Below are 23,004 nucleotides of genomic sequence, written 5' to 3' on the forward strand. Positions count from 1 at the left end.
CGTGTTGGCGCAGAGCTATGTCGAGCTAACAAGTTCACTGCGAATGAGATATCTGGTCTTGTGCATTGAGCTAAGTACAATAATGCGCCTATTGCACTTAAATAAGGCACTTCGGCCTCTAATGATTCTTCGTCCTCATCCCTTGGGCGAAACAGATCTTTTCCGGGCTCAAGACTACGACCAATTATGGGAGTACTCACAGACTTTGCTTTATCTTCATTAAAGTGCCTTAGGATTTTCTGAGTATATGCAGACTGATGGATTAAAACCCCATCACTACGGTGCTCGATTTCTAAACCGAGACAAAACCGTGTTTTCCCACTACTAGAATAATGTCATTAGACATCACCACTATTAAATCGGTCAGGATTGCACCTGATGTTAAAAAACATGTTAACATCAGTTTGTGAAGAAACCGATTTCTATTGCTATTATGGACATCAGTCACCAAAGAAAACGATGAGAAAAGTTTTGTTCGAAAAATTTGAAAAAACACGGAGGGACTAAGTTTTAAAATTTGAGAACGCGGGGACTGATCATTTCATTTTCCCCCACACTTGGTATTTTTTTCCGCTTTCTCTAAAACTGTCGAACCCTAGCTAATGACTTCATCAGCTCACCTTGTCGACCTATTCATTCTCCAAGCTGAAGTTCATCGAGTCCCCGACCTCCTTCTCCGACCAAGCCGACTGGAGCCGCCTCCGACCTGACCCCGAGTCCCCGACCTCACCCCGTGTTCCCCTGCCTCGCTCTCTGACCCCGAGTCCTCGATCTCGTTCTCCAGACCCCGATCTCGTTCTCCGCCTCCGATCTGACTCGATTCTTCTACACTATATATCATCATCTGCACTCAGGGACGGAGCCACTACAGATTGATTTTGGTTCCGCCTTCCAGAGTTGCAGGCTCCAGCAATCGAGCCAGCTCCCCTTTCAGTCCGCCTGAGCCACCTCCACTGCGAGTTTGCATCTCTGCGACTACGTGAAGGATTCAATCCCTGAATCTCAGGTAAACACCGTAAACTGCTGATTATGTTTGATAATTGGGAATGGGTTGTCCAGATTCTTGATTCGTGATGTTTGGTGTTTAGGGTGAGGTGTTAAATTGATTACCCAACAGTCCAATACCCAGCTTCTGTCTGTCTGTTTGCTGCTGGAAATGAAGAGGCAAAATCTCCCCAAGTTAAGTGGTGCTCTGGTGCTGGTGCCATCGTAAATCATCTTCATCATCTTAGGTACCAATTTCTCTTCTTTTTGGTTTTATGAGTTTTGGTTATTTTAGAAATTGGATGTGTTGATAATGTATGAGTTCTGCAACGATTTTGATTGCTTGGAATTGGATGTGTCCAGTTTGAATGATCTGCAATTGGATGTGTTGAGTTTGATATTTGATATTGTGAATCATTAGAGCAGCTTAGAGTAGCCATTTAATTCTATCTGTTGGAGTAGAATTCCTACATTTCATTCCGTCCTTTTAGAGCAGCCATGTATTCTAATATGTAACGTATGAATGTAAAGCTACTTCTCAGCAATATGTAATGCTAATATGATTTGCTGGAATGTAACATATGAGAGGAATATATGCAATCTGGTAGTAGTAGCAAAGATGTTAGTTTCCCTTTCCCTTGATTAGAAAGAATTTCTGTGACCTGGTATGTTTGATCTCTCTTCTTGTTTCCTGGAAATTATACTTCAAGCCTACACTAATCCATTTGGTTTCATTTTAAGTTCTGTACTGAAGTAAGTGATTTAGTTGCATGTTGTTTTAATTGGGTGCATGTCAGACTGCTGGATTCATGAGTTGATGGCTTTAATTTCTTGGGTTTTAGCTAGAAACCCAAGTGCCCAGATTTGCTATATTCCGACACTTGGATTTGGGTGCTGATCTTGGAAGAATGACCGAAGCAACTTCCTATGTTTTAGAGGTGTTTGTGCTGATCTTGCGTTCTTGGAATCGGAAGAGGAGGAGAGAAGACTTTTAATTGAAGGTGGGTATTTTAATTACCGGTTTCTGTTGTGGTTAGGTTTTAACTTATTTAACTTCCTATGTTTTAGAGGTGTTTGTGCTTAAAAGAAATATCAAAGTGAGTCAATCTTGTGTTCTTGGTTAGTTGAATTAATGGTTTTTGATGTGGATAAGTTTTGATTTATTTGGGTTTCTATGTTTTAGGTGTGTTTTTTCTGTGTTTTATAGTAAGAGGTATCTAGATTGTTCATCCATTGTGATGTAATAGTTTAGGTTTCATAATGAAGTTGTTTGGGTTCTGTTTACTGAGTTTGTATTGTTTCTGGTGGAGGTTTCAGAGTCTTATGTTTAAGCACAAGTTGTACCAGCTAAGAGAAGAGAGGAATATATGAAGCCTGAGACTTTTGCTTGATCATTGAGCTGTTGGATTTGAAGACTGAAGTTGGGGACAATAGAAGTGCTACCTGGTTTCTTCAGGACCTAGCCACTGAACAAGAGGCTGAGGGAAGTGTAGTGAGTGATTCTCAACTTCTGCATTGTGTTTTGTTGATATTATTATTATGAATTGTGTGGTTTAATTATTTTACGAGTTTGAGTTGCGAATGGAATGTGTGGTATTATTCGCATTAGCAGCTGATGATTTATCAATATGGTGGATTATGATTAATTATTTTTTTGTTGCCAAATTATCTTCAGGTGGTTGAGCAGTTGAGTGGCTGAGGTTCCTGGGCTATTTTACAGAAACATACCTGCTGTTGCTACAATTCTAGTTGGCCAAATGGTATGCAAATTATATTGAGTTTGATTGTCAATGTCTATTGATTTTTCCCCTGCTTGTGTGGTTCATTACTATATATGGTTCATTGCCATGCCGTCTTACTGCTATCAGGTTGGATTTCAAAAAGACCACTTGCTTATCCGAATCAACCCTGTAAGTTCGTTTCAACTGTGAAGAATAGTAAAACAAAATATGAGAACCAAACTATGAACTAGAAACACTTATCTGGACATTCACTTTCTCTATCTACTGTTTAATTTAGGAGACAGATGTACCTAATTAACTTTGATGATTTCCTTACACTACCCTTGTATTAACTTTCTGGCAGATTTTCTATTTTAAGTGTGTTAATTTGATATTGAGGTTTTTCAATGTTGATATAACTCCGAACTTCCTCAGGATCTATTTTATGATAGTTAATTGTTTGCAAAGAGAAGCATTTTTCTTGCTTATTAACAAAAAGCATGAACCATAGCACATTTTCTGGGCTCTTCAACTCTAGTTTATACTTTCATTCTTGTTGTAGGCAATTTCCAAGGGGTGACAAGGGAGGGAAGCACAAAATACTGTGAGGGTATGTAATTCTCATGTTCTCCAGCATTCTAAGTTGTTTCAGGATATGTTGATTTATGTTAATTGTGGCAAATATTCTAACTAGGGTCTATTGTTTTCAATCCTGCAGATCGGGTTGAATTAAGGGAGTTACTACAGATGTGCTAATTACTGCATACGAACCCATTCATATCAAATAAGTATCAAGAGTTAGTTTCCAAAAATGATAGTTTGTTTATTACTGAATATACAATAAAGAAATTGCCTCCTATATTGAAACAAATATGTCTTATTGTATATGCTTACTGAACACAGATATTATATGGACAAATCTAGTAAGATTGATGGTTGGTCCAATAGCCTATACAATATTGTTGCCCGTGCACTGTGTTTTCATATAATAGTCTGCTGATGATGACTACTAGTTGAAATTATGGGTGGCAAATTCACATCAAATCATTGCCAAATCTATATGTAATAATTTAAGTGTGAAATTGAAAAGTATACTCTGTAGGTTTCACATTACATTATCATAAACTAGATGAAACGAGCAAATTTTAAATCTTAATTGCAGCTTCATCATTGTCAACTTCTTTTTTTTTGGGTATAAATTAGACTGCTGTATGTATTGTATGTGATCTTGTTGAATCTATGCACTGAATAAGTACAGTCCAGGTAAATTGTTTTGTTTAATATTTTTTTCGTTCGATTCAAGGTATATTATTCTTTTCCAGCCTTTGGGGATGATTTTGTTTTTAGTTGAATGTGTTAAGACTTTATTGATAACTAATAAACAGATTAAGGAATACATTTCTCAGATTCTATTACATCTTGAATAAAGGAAGGAATGTTAGACCAAAAGAAAGCTTGATCAAAATCTGCAGCATGAGCTGCCAATTTGCGCGCAGCCATGTTTGCCTTTGGGGATGATTGATCAATGTGAGAATTTTTTTTTTTTTTTTTGGAGGGGGGGGATTTGGGAATAATTATATACACATAAGATCCTTAGAAAGCTATTTTTTCTTATCACAAATGAATGAACTAAAATTATTTTATAGACTATGAAGTTTGAGTTTCTGGGCTTCCAATCAAGTGGAATGGTACTTCTTATGAATCGAGACTACTTTTGAAGCATTTTGTATTGAGTTCCTATCAGGATTTTCATTTCAAGTTTGAAATGATTTTATTAAATGTTTGCTTTCATGGTTGTCTTTTGTCTTGTATTATCAGCCTTACCAATTAATACTGTGCTTATTGTTCAGATGTTTAAAGACAGGAATCTGGTTACACAGCTTGTTAGAAGGGCTGAGAGGGCTGGTTACAAGGCAATAGTCCTCACTGCTGACACTCCAAGGCTCGGGCGCAGGGACGCTGATATCAAGAACAGGTGAGCGGTAATTTAAGAATATCGCATGGAGATAAAGAATTTCATGTGATATCTACTGTTACTATGTGGCTCTTTTGGTACATGATACTGCTTCTATGTTCCATATGCAATCAAATATCATTTTAAGGTTTGATATATCTTCTTTTAACTTGATTTTGCGTAATGAGGACCTAAAGCTGTCTAATGGTTCTTCACAGGTTTACTATGACACCAAGTTTGACATTGAAAAACTTTGAAAATTTGGATCTTGGAAAGATTGATGAGGTTGGACCCATTTACTTCTGATATCAGACCAAATAAAAGTCTCTGCAGTTACTTTTCATTTTGACTTAGTTATTCAGCATTGTGTTAATGAAATTGCAGACCAATGATTTTGGATTAGCATCATATGTTGCTGGACTATTTGCCCGCTCTCTCAGCTGGAAGGTAAGATGATTGCTTCAATATTGATAATTTGATTTATTAATCTGAAGTAACAATTTGAAATATTTTATCTTTCTGATTTTTATTGCTTATGAATGAAAGGGCAGGAGTTCCTTTATCAATTGTTTGCATTCCTGAAGTTTCAGTCATTACAAGTGCTTAGTATTTCCCTTAGTTTGATTTTCTATTAAACTTTGTTTTAAATATTAGTGTTTCATTATGACTTATGTTATATATATTTGTAGTGGGCGGTAAAGGATCGGAAATGGTATACCCAACAACAACTTGACGAGGTGCGCATTGAAGTAGCCGACTACTTACAGACTGCTGTAGATTCTGACTAGTTTCTTGATTTTGAGTTAGACTAGCTTTTGATTAACTTTTGTGTAGCAATTATGAACAAAAATGAATACTAATTGCTAGGCTAGCCTTGTAGTACGTGAGTTGGGGTTTTATTTTGCCCATTTTGTAAACTGTTTAGGATGTGATTTCAGATAAAATATCCCAATATTCAAATCACTCTTACTCTTGTTAACTGTCGAAATTGCAATTTATAGCAGCAGCTACATATTCTGTGGAGATCATCCTCTTTATAGAATATGATGTCTAGATATAAAGTTGAAATCAGTTTTAACTATAAAAACTGATGTCCAGTAATACAGATACATCAGTTCTAAAATGAAAATCGATGTTATTAAAATATACAGACATCGATTTTTTGTCTAAAACGATATGTTACTGAGTACCAGACATCAGTTCCAAAATGGAAATCGATGTTACTAAAATATACAGACATCGATTTATTGTCGAAAACGATATATTACTGAGTACCACACATCAGTTTGTTAATGAAAATCGATAATACCTTCAATACATAGACATCGATTGTTTGTCAATAACGATATATTACTGAGTACCAGACATCGTTTTTCGAATACAAACGATGTACAATAGATAATTAACAACGTTTTTTACTTAGACACTGATGTTAATGTAAGTAAATAAATCGGTTCATACAATACTAGACTTTGTATATTGAATCTAAAATCGTGGTATATGTGGCAAATTATGCTTCAAAATCATGAACAACAAGAAATCTTTATGGGAACCGATGTCTGTAACAGTATTAGTCATCGTTTCTTAAATCAATAACGATGTTAAAACGCAAACTTGTGCTGTATAATATATATTTCTTTAAGCATTAAATACAATAAAATGAGGGTTTAACAATAGTAAAACATGCAAGTTTGTTATCATTTAAACCTATTTACATCGATTTCTAATGAGGAACCGATGTCTAAAATAATACTAGACATCGGCTAAAAACCGATGTCTGCATTTTCCGGATTTTTCTCATCACCCACAAAGACATCGGTCAGGTTTTTGTTAGACATCGGTTTTTGGCCGATGTCTAGGGCCAAAATTCTAGTAGTGTCCCAAGATCTTTCATCTCAAATTCGGATTTCAAATATGTAGCAGTCTCCTTTAACTCATCTAGAGTTCCAATTAGGTTCATGTCATCGACATAAACTGCTACGATTGCAAATCCGGAACTTGTTCTTTTAATGAACACGCATGAGCATATTTCGTTATTAATATATCCCTTCCCAATCAAGTAGTCACTTAGACGGTTATACCACATCCGTCCGGATTGTTTTAATCCATATAGTGAGCGTTTTAATCTTATTGAAAACGCGCTCCGTGGTTTAGAGCCACTTGATTTGGGTAATTGAAGTCCATCTGGAACCTTCATATATATCTCCGAATCTAGATCCCCATAGAGATATGCTGTAACCACATCCATAAGCTGCATGTCAAGTTTTTCGGAAACTACCAAACTGACAAGGTAGCGGAACGTTATAATGTCCATTACGGGAGAATATGTCTCCTCGTAGTCGATTCCAGGGCGTTGTGAGAAACCTTGCGCCACAAGGCGGACTTTATATCTAACCACCTCATTTTTCTCATTACGCTTTCTAACAAAAACCCATTTATGGCCAACAGGTTTTACATCTGGGGGTGTCTGCGTTATGGGCCCAAATACCTGTCTCTTTGCTAGTGAATCTAATTTAGCCTGGATCACATCTTTCCATTTAGGCCAATCCGCTCTTCGTTGACATTCTTCGACAGAGCGAGGTTCGATATCATCATATTCTATGATTCCTTTTGCAACATGATATGCAAATGCATCATCAATTGCCATAGAATTTCTATCCATCATCTCATGTACACTAGTGTAATTTATGGAGATCTCTCTATTCTCTGGAGTTGGTTCTGACATTAGAGCGTCCCCCAATGATGTCTCTTGGACATAACCATAATCCGGAATATTCTCATGAGATGGATTATTTACATCGATGATTAATGGATTATTTTGTGCCAAACTCGCTTTCTTTCTTGGGCGAGAATCCATCGAACCTATAGGCCTCCCGCGCTTCCTGGCAGGAGCCATGAGCCTAGCCACAACATCACCATCACTGTGAGTGGGGACGTTGGCGTCATGCTCTGGTAACCTTGAGATGGCGTCATGTCCTCTAATTTTAGGGACATCAATCCTTGCAGGCACGTTTGCAGCAGGTATGTGTGATCTCGTCACTTTAGCGATATCAGAAAACGCATCAGGCATCGATTCTGCTACGTTCTGAAGATCGAGAATTCTACGCACTTCAATTTCGGACTGTGCGGTTCGGGGATCAAGATGAGACAGAGTGGGGACAGACCACGACAATTCCTGTCGTTCCTGTTGAACATTCATGTTCTTATCTCCCCCTAACGACGGGAAGACTGTCTCATCGAAGTGACAATCCGCAAATCTTGCGGTAAAGAGATCGCATGTCAAGGGTTCTAAGTAGCGGACAATTGTTGGAGAATCATATCCAACATAAATGGCTAATCGTCGTTGAGGGCCCATTTTGGTGCGCTGTGGCGGCGCAATAGGCACATAAACTGCACACCCAAATATGCGTAAGTGTGAGACATTAGGCTCATACCCAGTCACCATCTGGGACGCAGAAAAGGGTTGAGTGGCAGTAGGCCTCAGACGAATAAGCACGGCTGCATGCAATATTGCATAGCCCCAAGCAGAAATAGGAAGATTTGTGCGCATTACCAATGCCCTAGCGACCATTTGTAGTCGTTTAATGGCGGCTTCTGCGAGACCATTTTGGGTGTGAACATGAGGAACTGGATGTTCAACTTCAATCCCAATGGACATGCAATAATCATCAAACGTTTTTGATGTAAACTCCCCTGCATTGTCTAACCTTATAGACTTAATAGGATGATCAGGGTGGTGAGCCCTTAACTTAATAATTTGTGCTAGGAGTTTAGCAAATGCAGCGTTCCTAGTGGACAATAGCATGACATGTGACCAGCGTGTCGATGCATCAACCAACACCATAAAATATCTAAATGGTCCGCATGGTGGTTGAATAGGTCCACAAATATCACCTTGGATTCTTTGCAAGAATGGTATATTTTCTTTAGTGTCCTTTGCATAGGACGGTCTCGATCCTAATTTTGCTAAAGAGCAGGCTTTGTAGAATGAATGATGGGCTTTAAAAACAACCAATGAGGATTTTGGTTGAGCCATGAAGTCACAATGGACTTTAGAAGTAAATTTTGGAGACAAAGGAGCCTTGGTGGCGTCAATGCCACCCTGAGGCCGCAGGGGGATGGCGGCGCCGGCCAAGGATGGCCGGATTTGGGGGTGAACGGCACCGTGAGGCGCAGGGGCTCCTTCGGTGTCCAAAAACCGAGTTTTACTGCTTTTCGTTCTGAAAAATGGATGTCCGTGTGAAGTCTTTAATATACGGATCATCATATCACAACCTGGATGTCCCAAACGGTCGTGCCAAAGCCTATATGTGTCAGAATCCCATAAATCATCCCTCATAACATGATTGGATTCAATTACTCGAATAGTGGTTGCATACAACCCACTAGAGCGACACATAAGTTTCTCTAAGACTCTTTTATGTCCGTAGTCATTAGAGGTGATGCAAAGGAACTCTTGTCCATTCTCACAATGTGTTTCCACATGAAAACCATTGGCTCTTATATCTTTTAAGTAATAAAGTTCGAAAAATATGTCCATGACATGAGATAAAATAAATCGATACTTTATTAATAATAGCCAATGATTACATCAAGGTTTCGTGACCATAATCTAATCCAAAGTAAAATCAAACATTAGACAAATTGTAGTCACTCAATTCGTTCGGTAATTCCAATTAAATATGACCAGGGAAGTAGAGAGAGATGTCGGTGGAGCAAAGCTCTCTTAAGTACCACTAATCTCAATTACTTTCCTACACATCATACTTAATTGAGTACGCCTAAAGGAAAAGAGATAATCCAATAAGTCATTTTATTGATTAAGGCATAATTGCCATTACATAATTCTTGGAAAATTAAAAGACTATGCTAAATGAAAATCTGCGGCATTCTATCTTCATCGCAAGATTTTAAAGTCTTTTGTAGCTCGATATCTTGATTACCATTAATCAGGTACTCCATAAAATACCATGAAGAGGATGCTCTCTTGATTGAGGTGTATTGACAAAATACATATGGTCTCTAGGACCAATGGCGTTGGAATAGTGCAATCATGGCCAAAATTGGCTCCATGGTGTCCAACCCTATACCCTCAACGTCATGACCCCTATGGTCATGTTAGGGTTTTCTCAATCAATTTGTTTTTTCGCGTTTTTCCACAAGCATGCATAAATAATATGATGCAGAGAGCCTCCGAACCATATTTCATAACTCTTTCAAAGTTTTAGTGAAGCAGATACTATTTCATCGTGCTTCTATGTTCGGAAATTTGTGAATGTTACCAAAAACGTTCACTAGGCGCAACCCAAAGGTTTTAGCGTTATCCTCATTCATGTACTCAAACTGGAGGGCCATCATAATGTGGCGCTTCATCAGGGTAAATGCCCTGGAATTTTCTATCTCAGTTTGTGAGTCTTGAGCGGTTCCTTTAGAACAGGGCTCTTGGATTGTAGGCAAATAAATATCCCGTGCCCGTAGAATCCAATGGAGTAAAATCGAGCTCGTTCAAGTCTTACATCCTGAAAAGGAAAGCAAGAACGTATTAGTTTCAGAGTCAATGCTTCCACGAAAACTAATATAAGATTTCTGAGCCTTAATGCTACCAAGAAATCGATTTCCAAGAATATTTGGATTAGACCGAAACAATGATGTTTGAATGGTCAAAATAAATGCTCTCGAACGCTTTTAGTCTGTAGCTCACGAACGCTCTTAGTTCGTTAAATCGATGCTTACGGACGCTCTTAGTCCGAAGTCTTACGAACTCTCTTAGTTCGTTAATTGCGTGAATCCCCACGATTCCGCTTTTCAATGATCGAACCCACGTTATAAGAAAGGTGGGATGTAGAAGAAGGGAGGTTGCGAGTCCCCGAAGAAAAAGAAGGAGAAATTAAAATTCGGAAAGCTGGAACTTTAATTTAAAAACTTACTTGTTGAAATTCGGAACAGATTCTCTTCTGAACAGCTTGCACTTCGATTGGTGTACAGGTCTCAAAACAACTCCGATAAGGCTGAAATTCGGAGGTCAGATGGAAAAGACAGAGACGAACAACTTTGATGAAGAAAGTATTTTGATCTGAGGTTCCGAACTAGACTTTTCGGGGCTTGCAAGCAGACTGACGTGCACAGGAAAGGAGAATGATGCAGTTGGTGTGCGTTGGTGCTGCAGGGGCAGCAGGGATGCGTGCGCAGGGGCGCGTAGGTGAGGCTAGCGTGGGCTAGGAGGTGTGGTGATGAAGAAGATTTTCAGGTTTTTGGTTTTTGATTGTGGTTAGAACTCGTGCTGATAACGTGTTTAAGTAAAATAGATTCGAGAGAGAATGTAGAGAGAATTGTAGGGAGAATGTAATCATATTATTGAGAATAGGAGCCCTTTATATAGGGATTACAAAGTACTAGTTCTAATGTTACATGGAATACTAATCCGTGTAGGATTGGGAAATCTAGAACCTTCTCTCCTATTGCTACTCCTAGTTTGATAAGGCACACATAAAACTGATTTTCCTTCAACAATTACAACAATTTTAAATGGGTGGTTCTAGTTGGAGTGTTGGACCTCCAAATTTGCTATTTGGACCTTCTATACTTACTGTACCTCTAATTAATTTACTTTTTAGAATACTTGAAAAGCTAAGTAGTCCTCCTTATTTTTACCAAAACACCCTTGAACATGAGATACAATAATTTGTTACTCTACTTTTTATCTCTATCTTCAACCACGAGAAGAAGAATGAATCAAAATTACATGATATTTCTCTCGTATGATTATGTCTCTCCTCCTCCAAAATTAATCAGAGGGTTGGTTCTTGATCTTGATATGTTGCTAGAATCCTTTTGAATTTGCTAAAAGAAGAGGTTTTGGGTTGGAAGATTGAGTAATAATTATATCATAATATTCAATTAATTTAGTTTAAGAAAATTCCAAATCAAATTGTTTTGAATTTACTTTGGTATTAAATGATGGGCCATGTATATAAATTATTATTTTTACTTAATTATTTTAGGTAAATTATAAAACTATATGGCAATATAAGGAAATTCCGGAAAAAGAAAAAAACAATTTAATTGAATGTTATATTTGGGGAGGTAAGAAGAGTAATTTTTTTTTTCATTTTTCTCACTTTGTCCTTATTTGTCTTTTCATATGACTTGACAAAGTCTACTAATAGTTGAAAAAAGTTGGAGGTCCAAATATCAAATTTGGAGGTCCAACTAGAACCATTCATTATTTTAAACCTCTAGGACAATCAAGACTTAAACGATCAAAATTTATGTCTCTAAAAATCTGAAAAGGTAACATACGTAGATTAATCTACAATTGGGACAAGAATGATCAATATTGACCAAAGCTTCAGCCACTAGAAGACTCCATGGAAAGATAGGTACTTTGATTTGTGGTACAAGGATACCAACGTACTTATCATCATGTGGAAGACAAATGGCTATTGAATACACACCTATTTTCTTGCTGTCACATTCCATCGATCAATTTCTCTGCAAAAAGGGGACCACATTTGGAAATTATGAACCTTGAAACGTAAGCAAGAAACTATTTTCAATCGTTGACTAAGCTATAGAGTAAAGAAGCATCCTTGGACAACATCAACAGGTGTTTTTTTATGTAATAACATGTATTCACCTAAAGCATATAGTTTCATACTTCAGAATACCCAAAATATTCTTCGAGTACAAACTTGATCGATTTATCTCATAGGCATAAAGAAGAGACGTAATAAAGAATATAGGCATGATTCAATTTTTCTTTTTTTAATACATAGATGTTTGCTTTGGACATTTGGCTGGAATAGTGACCGAAGATGGCCTTAGGTATCATTTAAAATGAAATCGAAAAGTTCGGGTACTGATTGTGATCAAAATTGAAGTTAAGGTATCATCGATAAAATAGAAGATAAGTTCAGGTACCATTTGTGATAATAACCCTATAAAATAATATGGATGTGTTTAAGGATATCTCTATTTGTGTTTAGCCCAAACTCTAGGTTACTTGACCTAGTGGTAATAGGGTGTGGGGGTAGTCAACAATTTTGACCCACCATCATGACGGTGAAACTTTGCCATAAGAACGCGAGTAATGGCTATCGTAAATGCAGTGATAACTACCATTGTTAATACCACAATGAAGGAGGCTATTAAAGGCGGTTATAATAACATGGCATGATGGCGTTATTAAATAACGCGGAGTAATGGCGTTATTAATAATGCGGAGTAATGGTATAACGCCAAGTGATGGCGTTATTGATGGCATTATTGAATAACGCGAATTGATGGCGTTATTCAATACTGCGGAGTTATGGCGCGATAATGAGTACAGTTATGGCGCGATAATGAGTACAGTTATCGATATTAAACACGACTTGAGGGGCAAGCTCTCCCTCACCTATAAATAGGGGGCATACTGACCAGGTAAACCATCTCATTCCAATCTGTTTTACTCCACTACTGAGAAACGTACTGACTTAGGCATCGAAGGATTTTCTGCAGGTACCCCCCCTTCTCCTCGAGCCGACGGTCAAACTCCAGGTCAACGCTCGAGGGAAGCTTCTCGATTGTTCCCGGTCAGCTCCCGCTCCAGTCCGCATTCATTGGTGAGTCAAACTCCTCTACGGAATTTTTCTGCACCAACATAGGGTTACATTGGAAGGATTTCGATTCCTATTCAATGTAGATTTACTTTCCTTGTACGATTCAGATTCTATGCATTGTAATCCTCTATATAAAGGGCCCCTATTATCAATGAGAATACACAGCGAATTTCTCTCAATTTCTGATTCCCTAAAACATGTTATCAGCACGAAGCACTAACCCTGAAACCCTAATTTCGTAGCCCTCAAATTCCAACATCCACCGCCCCACATATTGAAGCCCTAGCCTCAAGGAACCCAGAACCGGCGGCGGAACCACCGGAACCGCCTGAACCGGCCGTCGGAATAGGCTGAACCGCTCGGGTTAGCCTCGCTCTGCTAGCCTCGCTACCGGAAGCCCCTGTACCTGGCCTGCCCGCATCTGCCGAGCTCCTGTCGACATCTGTCGACAGAGCCTGCCCTAGGCCCCGCACAAGCCTGCGTGCGCCCCTGCGCCTGCTGCCCAGACCTGCCGAGCGTCTACCTAGTGCCTGCGCGCACCTGCCGAGGAGCCTGCACGAGCCTGCCGAGCGCCTGCCGACATCTGCCGACAGCCCCCTGCACAAGCCCTGCAAGCGCTGCGCAGCAGCTCCGGCCAGCGACCACCGCTGGCCACCACATTTTTCCGGCCACCTCCAGCAACCAAATTTCCGGCGATTTTTCTGGCAAAGTTTTGACACCTTTTGAGGTATGTTTTCAAGGTTCTTTTAATTCCCGTTTTTGGAAGTTTTTTTTTTTGTTTTCCTCTTCCTTTTTCTAGGGGACTTGCAACCTCCCTTCTTCTTCCCCCCCCCCCCCCCCCCCCCACCCTTTTCTTCTTCATAGGGGAGACCTAATTAAGCTGAACTGTGGGGGTTCGTGCTCACTCCAAGCTTGGAGCTTGTTGAGATCTCCAAACTTAGAGTTTGTAGAGAATTTATGATCGACCACTTGCATCATTGTTTCGCTCTAATCCAATCCCTCTTGGAATCGAATTTCTTGGAAGTGACTACGCTCAGAAATTTTATATGTTTTCGTGGTAGCTTTTTCCACTCCGAAACTAACCCTTTTCTTGTTCTCTTTCCTGAACAAATTTGACTTTGCTCCATTGGGAACAACTGGCTCTGAATATCACAGGTGGATTCGTAATATCCGCCAGCATCTCAAGGCCGATGGAATCTTGAATACGATTCTCGAGCCTAGCCAGGATGTGCTAACTGTTGAGGAAGCTCAAGCTTTGGAAGCAAATAGAGCAGCCTTAGAGGCAAATAAGGCGAAAGCCATCATCCTAATGACTCGTCATATGGATGATTCGCTCCAGTACGAGTGTATGAATGAAGAAGACCCCAGAAGGCTGTGGGTCTCACTCGAAGATAGATTTGGCAACGTCCGTGACTCCCTGCTTCCTGACCTAGAAGTGAGATGGCATAGCCTCCACTTCTGTGATTTCAAGTCAGTTCTTGACTACAACTCGGAAGCACTTCGCATTAAATCCTTAATGGAATTCTGTGGTAAAGAGATCACACATGCGATGTTGATTGAGAAGACTCTCTCTACTTTCCCCGACTCTGCATTGATGGTTGCTAAGAACTATCGAATCGATGTTAATGCAAGACGAATCACAAGGTTTCATGAGCTCATTGGAGATGAATGTCGCTGAAAAGTATGACAACATCCTTGTGAAGAACTATAATTCGAGATCCGTGGGAACAGAGCATATTCCGGAATCCAATTATAGTCGCGCCCCAAAGAGAGGGCGCCAAGAGCGAAACCCTAATCTTAGGGATACTTCTGGACGTTCTGGTCCATATAATCGCTCTACTTGGGAAGGTAATCGCCAAAATAGGCGAACACGGAACCGAAGAGGTCAACGTGGAAAGAGAGAGGCAGACAACGCCTCTGGCCATGTTGGTAGCGCCACCAACACTAAGAGCCATCTAAATGACGCTTTCAAAGCGCCTCAATCAATGGAGTTTGAGCAAAGAGATGTATGTTCTCGATGTGGAGTGTCTGATCATTGGGCACACATTTGTAGAGCTCGTGAAGAAATTGTCACCGCCTACAAAGCATATTGTGAAGCAAGAGAAGCTCACTATGTGGAACAAGAAGATCAAGAAGATGATCTAGAATGAAGGGTTGAAGACTACAAATCTGGCTAGGATCAATAGATCGCAAATTCTGTTTAAGTCTTTATTTTTCCAAGAGATGTAATAGGCAATTGCCATTTACTTTGTAGTAAATGTCATTGGTTTAATTTTTCTTCACATAGGCTCATCCAAAATGAGTGTGATGTCTAGGAAGGTTTTGAGATAAGTGATACTTAAGCGAGCTTTGCTCCACCGACATCTCTCTACTCACCTGGTCATATTTATTTTGGAGTTACCGAAAGAAGTCAAACGACCACCTTTGTTTTGCATTAGCTAGCATTTGGATTAGATTCTCCTAATGGTTAAGAGACAATGATGTACTCCGTTGGCTTATGAATAAAATCCCGAGTTCTTTTCATTATGACTCAATTTTGATTCTGAGCATATTACTTTGTGACTACGATGGCTGGGCCATCAATATTAATTCAAGGACATGGAATAGCCCAAGTTCCCATTGCCTAATGGCACCTTGATTACTGTCACAGAAACTCTCTACGCTCTTAGGGCAAATTGCCCTATGAATAGCCAACGGATTCCATGCGAAAATGCATGTAGAGAACGGAGATGAGTTACTTTGCAATACCTCTAACGATTGCAAACAAAGTCGCATCTTAGAGAAGTTTATGTGTCTCTCTAGTGGACTCTATGTCACTATTCGATCTATTAAATCCAATAAAGCTATGAGAGAAGATCTCTTGGATTTAGACACATATTGGCTTTGTCACGACAGGATAGATCATCCTAGTCATGACATGATGATCCGTCTACTGAAGACTTCACACGGACATCCATCCTTTTGAGCAAAATGAAGCAAGAATCTAATGACGCCATAAAAGGCGCCAACCATGAGCATAACGCCATGGTTGTTCCTCCTAGTGGCCATGACGCCATACATGCTAATTTCCATGGCTCCATCGCCATGATGGGAGATGTAGTCACACATTTTGCTTCTAATAGCGCTACAGACGCTCAGGCCCAACCAAAATCCTCATTGGTTGCTTCTAAGGCCTCTCGCTCATTTTGCAAAGCCAGTTCATTCGGGAAACTAGGACTGAGACCGTCCTATGCAAAGGATATGAATATACTCATTCTGTTCTTACATCAAATCCATGAGGATTCTATGGACTGATTCAACCAACTTGCGGACGTTTAAATATCTCATGATGTTGGTTGACACGCAAACACGCTGGTCACGTGTTGTGCCATTGTCCACTTGTAATGCTACTTATGCTACACTCCTAGCACATATCATATGACAACGGGCTCACTCCCCGAATCATCATATTCAGTCAATTGGATTTGACTATGCTGGAGAGTTTACATCGAAGACTTTCGATGGTTATTGCATTGGGACTGATGTTGGACATCATATTCCCATGTATACACCCAATTGGTCTCGCGGAAACGACTACGATGATAGTCCGGACATTGGTAATGCGCACCACTCTCCTTATATCCGCTTGAGGTGATGCAATATCGCATGCAGCTATGCTCATTCGCCTACGATCTACCGCCACTCAATGTACCTCTGCGTTACAGCTAGTGACTGGGTACAAGTATTTTGTACTTACGTTAAATTTTTATATTTATTTTCATTTTCTAACAGCAATAAATGTGTATCCCGGCGGGGAGGCGGTTCGGTTGAGACGCCAACTATGAAAGTTTTCTGTGGTAATGTATGGAAGCACTTTAGGGAGCTGAGCGAATAGAGTTTATATAGATTGATTTCGCATACCCTAACGGGTGCGATCATACCAGCAGTAATGCACCGGATCCCATCAGAACTCCGAAGTTAAGCTTGCTTGGGCGAGAGCAGTACTAGGATGGGTGACCTCCTGGGAAGTCCTCGTGTTGCACCCCTCTTTTTTCTGTTTCGGTTCATTAAGTTGCTTTTTTGATTTCGGCTACTTTGTCCATGTACTAATTCAATCCAACTCTTCGAAGGCTTGTGAGATTGAAGGAAAGCTCACCGGCCGCGGAGATTAGATATTTGTAAGGTCAAAAGATTGGCCTTGGGCCTTGGGGCTCTTGGGCTTTGATTGATCGAGGAGTTGTTTTTGCTAGATTAAAAAACCGAAACAGAAAAAAAAAAGGTGCAACACGAGGACTTCCCAGGAGGTCACCCATCCTAGTACTGCTCTCGCCCAAGCAAGCTTAACTTCGGAGTTCTGATGGGATCCAGTGCATTACTGCTGGTATGATCGCACCCGTTAGGGTATGCGAAATCAATCTATATAAACTCCATTCGCTCAGCTCTCTAAAGTGCTTCCATACATTACCCCAGAAAACTTTCATAGTTGACGTCTCAACCGCACCGCCTCCCCGCCGGGATACACATTTATTGCTGTTAGAAAATGAAAATAAATATAAAAATTTAAAACAAAATAAGTGAATAAAAAATCTAGCAAAAACAACTCCTCGATCAATCAAAGCCCAAGAGCCCCAAGGCCCAAGTCCAATCTTTTGACCTTACAAATATCCAATCTCCGCGGCCGGTGAGCTTTCCTTCAATCTCACAAGCATTCGAAGAGTTGGATTGAATTAGTACATGGACAAAGTAGCCGAAATCAAAAAAGCAACTTAATGAACCGAAACAGAAAAAAGAGGGGTGCAACACGAGGACTTCGCAGGAGGTCACCCATCCTAGTACTGCTCTCGCCCAAGCAAGCTTAACTTCGGAGTTCTGATGGGATCCGGTGCATTTTTGCTGGTATGATCGCACCCGTTAGTGTATGCGAAATCAATCTATATAAACTCCATTCGCTCAGCTCCCAAAAGTGCTTCCATACATTACCCCAGAAAACTTTCATAGTTGGCGTCTCAACCGCACCGCCTCCCCGCCGGGATACACATTTATTGCTGTTAGAAAATGAAAATAAATATAAAAATTTAAAACAAAATAAGTGAATAAAAAATCTAGCAAAAACAACTCCTCGATCAATCAAAGCCCAAGAGCCCCAATGCCCAAGTCCAATCTTTTGACCTTACAAATATCCAATCTCTGCGGCCGGTGAGCTTTCCTTCAATCTCACAAGCCTTCGAAGAGTTGGATTGAATTAGTACATGGACAAAGTAGCCGAAATCAAAAAAGCAACTTAATGAACCGAAACAGAAAAAAGCGGGGTGCAACACGAGGACTTCCCAGGAGGTCAAGCTGATCTCCTTACCGCTAGGTTTGCGGATGTCACTTTGATGAAACAGTCTTCCCGTCGTTAGGGGGAGATAAGAACACAGATGTTCAGCAGGAACGACAAGAATTGTCGTGGTCTGTCCCCACTATGTCTCATCTTGATCCCTATTAAAGTGACGAGATCACACAAATATGCTGCAAACATGCCTGCAAGGAAGGACATCCCTACGAGAGGACGTAGCGCCACCCTACACGGAGGTAGGCATGGCGCCAACGCCAAAGAGAGTGGCACTCTGGCGTTACAGGCCATGGCCCCAGCTAGGATGCGTGGGAGGCCCGTGGGTTCGAAGGATACCTTGGCACAAACCAATCCTTGGATCATCGACACTCAAAATCCATCTCATGAGTATCTTCCGGGTTATGGTTATCGTTGGGGGACGCCTCAACGTCAGAACCTATTCCTGAAAATATAGAGCTCTATGAAAATTACACTAGTGTACATGAGACGTGGGATAGAAACTCCATCATAATTGATGATGTAGTTGCGCATGAGTTTGTTGAGTCTGATGATATCGAACCACGCTCCGTTGATGAATGAATGCCAACGTAGAGAAATTTGGCCTAAATGGAAAGATGCGATCCAGGTTAAGATGGATTCTCTAACGAAGAGGAATGTTTTCGAGCTAGTGATGCCAACACCTCCTAACATAAAACCTATTGACTAATGGGTCTTCGTTAGAAAGCGTGATGAGAAAAAGAGATGGCAATCTTGCCTTATGGTGCAAGGCTTCTCACAAAACGCCCTGGAATCGACTACGATGAGACATATTCTCTCGTAATGGATGTCATTGCACTCCACTACCTTGTCAGTTTGGTAGTTTCTGAATAACTGAACATGCAGCTTGCAAATGTGGTCACTACGTATCTCTATGGGGATCTAGATACGAAATATACATGAAGGTTCATGGTGAACTTCATCTACCCAAGTCAAGTGGCTTTAGACCACGAAGCGCGTTTACAATAAGATTGAAACACTCACTAAAGTGACTACTTGATTGGGAAGGGATATGCCCACGCGTTTCCATAACAAGTTTCGGATTCTATCGCGGTTCATGTTGGACATGATCTTCATTAGAAGCCCTTAAAGAGTTAAGGGAAACCGCTGAACACTTGAAATCCGAGTTTGAGATGAAGGATTTTGGGAGAACACGATTATGTCTCGGTTTGGAACTTGAGCATCGTGTTGATAGATGCTTAGGCATTTTGACAAGGTCAAACCTTCAAGCACCCCCATGATCGTTCGTAGTCTTGATCCTGAAAAGGATCCTCTTCGTTTGAAGGATGATAATGAAGATGTGCTAGAGGCAGGAGTGCCTTACTTGAGTACAATAGGCGCATTATTGTACTTAGCTAAATGCACAAGACCGGACATCTCGTGCATGTACAATGAACTTGTTAGCTAGATATAGCTCTGCGCCAACGCGACGCCATTGGATTGGTGTGAAAGATATCTTTCGATACTTGAGATATATGATTGATATGGGCTTGTTCTATCTCTACAAAGAGATGATGGATTCGGACACATCACACACCAGGAACGCCGCCAACACTGGCCTGCGTCCACTATCCCCATCCCAAAACAACATGTGTTTTGGAAGGTTTTGCTGATGTTGGGTATCTCTACGACCCACACAAAGGTCATTCCCAAGATGGTTAAGTGTTCACCATGGGAAAAGACCGTGATATCTTGGAGGTCTACAGAGCAGACCCTAGTCGCTATATCATCGAACAATGCAGAGATCATTGCTCTTCACGAAATGGTTCGTGAATGTATATGGATTGGATCCATAATTACGCATGTTCGAACAATTGTGGTTTGAAGTCTACCACAGATGAGCCTACGAGCATTTAGGATAATGTTGCTTATTTTGAACAAATGAGGCAAGGCTACATCAAAAGCGATAACACCAAGCATAATCAGCAACAACAGACTCTCCTCGAGATCAAAGTGAACTAGGTTCAATCTGAGGACAGTGTGGCAGACTTACTCACTAAGTCATTGCCTAAATTCCACTTTCGAGAGACATGTTGGTAGCATCGTTTGCGGAAGTTACCCGAACTCCCATGACCGTAGTCATCAGGGGGAGATGCAGACATCAGGGGGAGATGTCTACATGTATGGTCTCGAAACGTGAAGGGTGTGTTGTGCTCTTTTTCCTCTTCGACCGAGGTTATTTTTGTCCCACTGGGTTTTTGTTACTCGGCAAGGTTTTTAACGAGGCAACGAGAGAAGCACCGCGTTTGGACAACACAAGGGGGAGTGTTTAAGGATATCTCTATTTGTGTTTAGCCCAAACTCTAGGTTACTTGACCTAGTGGTAATAGGGTTACATTAGAAGGATTTCGATTCCTATTCAATGTAGATTTACTTTCCTTATACGATTCAGATTCTATGCATTGTAATCCTCTATATAAAGAGACCCCTATTATCAATGAGAATACACAGCGAATTTCTCTCAATTTCTGATTCCCTAAAACAGGATGTGTATTAAGTAGTTAGGGGTGTGTATTTAAAATTTCTCCTTTAGTTGGATTGTTGTTGCAGCAAAGATATATACTTCATGCATCCGTGATTCGTTAGTTGTGTTTCTTAGGTGTCAATTTGATTTAGACACCAAATTCTTTTTTTTGAAAGGGGTTTGGAACCCATCCAAGCTGAGAGGCTCATCCCCACGCCTGACTTATTGAATTAAAATTATGCATCGAGGGGGACATAGGGCCTTGACCTCGAGTGCAATTACAGAAATCCTCATAGAGGACATCCTGAATAATAACATGAGCCTCCTCTAACCATACATCATTAAGAAGATTTGAACTAGAAAGATGAGCTAATCTATTAGCTACACCATTTGCAATATGTGATAATGAACAAAAGAAGATAATCATAAGGTGAAGAACTTCATCATTAACAATATGTGATAATGAACAAAAGAAGATAAACAAGGGAATGATTTTATATTCCAAAATGGGATAGCTATGAATGATTTTTAATTAGGAAGAATATAAAGAATGAAACAGAGACAACTAAAAATATTAATGCATGATTTTCTGATTTGGTATTATATATTTCATTTATTTAAGAAGAGCTAATAAATTGTCTTTAATCTCAGCCACTAATGGATATCTAATCTAATGGATAACATTCAGAGTATAATTTTGACTATAAAATAGGTGGTCATATATTTGCCCCTTTTTTTTTTTGTCTCAACTATATATTTAGTTGGATCGGAAAAGACAAGATTGTGTACCACACTGCCGCAGTGAATTTCGGGTTTTTCAGATCTTGTGCATCCACCTACACCGTTCCCGACTATGGCAATAAAATCTGTCACCTCTGGCAACACGTCTATATGAAGCTGATCAGATTTCAGCATCGATCTAATCTCAAAAAAAGAGAAGAGTTGAGAAAGGGTTGTCATCAACGGAGGTGAAACCACTGAGGTAATTATCAGCTTCATCAAGGTTTCCGCCAATGAAGCAGATCCTCAAAATACTTCAAGTTGAAGAACAAGCCAGAGCAGTGCTCCAGGCTACACACATATAATCAATAGATTAATGAAAAAAAATCATAAAAACGCTTGGTTACCTATTAGCAAAACCTTGGTTTAAGAGTTGGAACACTTTTTTTATTTAAACATAAATATAATTTTTTACATAATTAATTTTCAAGAAAACAGTAGTTATGATTATCTCCAGAGAAATGATGATTGAATTAGGATATTGATTGTACCTCTAAACTGGACTTTTGGTAGATCATTGATTCGATGATTGTGAGTTATACTTATAATCAGGCTCTTTGGTCGCTACATCATCTTTCTCTTCATCACGACACTCTGATGCTTTGAAAGATTTCTCCATCTCGCTCCTTCAGTTTGGAGAGAATTGAAGATGTTGTGCACAAATTAGAAGAATAATGAGGTTCTTTTATAGGCAAATGGGAAGGTTCGAGAACTAGTGGTTTTGGCAAAAACAACGGGCTGTTGTGTGCGTACCACCGGTTTTACATAAAACAATGGGCGTTAAAATTAAATTTGTCCAGTATGAGAATTCATAATTATATTTGGTGAGTTTTTATTACATTAACATTTTATATTGGCGTAAATCCAATTCATCTTTTTACCTACCGAAGAAGTAACATTTTTACAACCCTACTTGGCAAGTTCACTATTCACATGTTGTTGTTTTCTTGGTCTTATTCGATTATTTCCCTCCCATAAGAGTACTGCCACACATACCCCACACACCCACATAGGATAAAATAAAATAGGCCTTTAATTCCTCCACACTTCCCATGCATGTGTAAAAGTTTTTTAAATTTTTAAATTTTAAATTTTTATTTTTTTATATATATTTTGAAAAAATGAAGAAGAAAATGTAATGGAAGGAAACA

General features: G+C 39.8%; 1 protein-coding gene, 1 long non-coding RNA gene and 3 other non-coding genes across 18 annotated transcripts; 2 read left to right on the top strand and 3 right to left on the bottom strand.

Annotated features, from left to right (window-relative positions):
- The first annotated feature begins 556 nt into the window (after positions 1-556).
- LOC133740390 (glycolate oxidase 1-like) lies at positions 557-5,622 on the top strand. Of its 14 annotated transcripts, none has more exons than XR_009861183.1 (12): positions 557-1,006; positions 1,089-1,232; positions 1,782-1,985; positions 2,302-2,476; positions 2,660-2,744; positions 2,853-2,894; positions 3,268-3,315; positions 3,424-3,502; positions 4,556-4,680; positions 4,878-4,944; positions 5,044-5,106; positions 5,349-5,622. XR_009861183.1 is itself a non-coding variant. In XM_062168339.1 (9 exons), exons 5-9 carry the CDS (start codon positions 2,742-2,744, stop codon positions 5,445-5,447), a joined length of 357 nt encoding a protein of 118 aa, XP_062024323.1. In that variant the 5' UTR covers positions 557-1,006; positions 1,089-1,232; positions 1,782-1,985; positions 2,302-2,476; positions 2,660-2,741; the 3' UTR covers positions 5,448-5,622. The 14 variants fall into 14 exon arrangements, 1 of the variants encoding a protein (XP_062024323.1); XR_009861189.1 differs by having other exon boundaries at positions 3,424-3,493; XR_009861186.1 differs by having other exon boundaries at positions 1,751-1,985; positions 3,424-4,680.
- An 11,543-nt stretch (positions 5,623-17,165) lies between these two features.
- LOC133741551 (5S ribosomal RNA) lies at positions 17,166-17,284 on the top strand. Its single transcript, XR_009861997.1, has one exon. It is a non-coding gene; the product is annotated as a 5S ribosomal RNA (ribosomal RNA).
- A 230-nt stretch (positions 17,285-17,514) lies between these two features.
- On the bottom strand, positions 17,515-17,633 carry LOC133741620 (5S ribosomal RNA). The gene has a single exon (XR_009862061.1). It is a non-coding gene; the product is annotated as a 5S ribosomal RNA (ribosomal RNA).
- Positions 17,634-18,029: 396 nt separating this feature from the next.
- Positions 18,030-18,148, bottom strand: LOC133741608 (5S ribosomal RNA). Its single transcript, XR_009862051.1, has one exon. It is a non-coding gene; the product is annotated as a 5S ribosomal RNA (ribosomal RNA).
- Positions 18,149-21,233: 3,085 nt separating this feature from the next.
- LOC133740623 (uncharacterized) lies at positions 21,234-22,493 on the bottom strand. Its single transcript, XR_009861341.1, has 2 exons — positions 22,345-22,493; positions 21,234-22,144 (listed from the first exon to the last, which is right to left on the bottom strand). It is a non-coding gene; the product is annotated as an uncharacterized LOC133740623 (long non-coding RNA).
- Between the last annotated feature and the right edge of the window lie 511 nt (positions 22,494-23,004).

This window comes from Rosa rugosa, chromosome 3, assembly GCF_958449725.1.
Source record: "Rosa rugosa chromosome 3, drRosRugo1.1, whole genome shotgun sequence".
Classification (NCBI taxonomy): Eukaryota; Viridiplantae; Streptophyta; class Magnoliopsida; order Rosales; family Rosaceae; genus Rosa; species Rosa rugosa.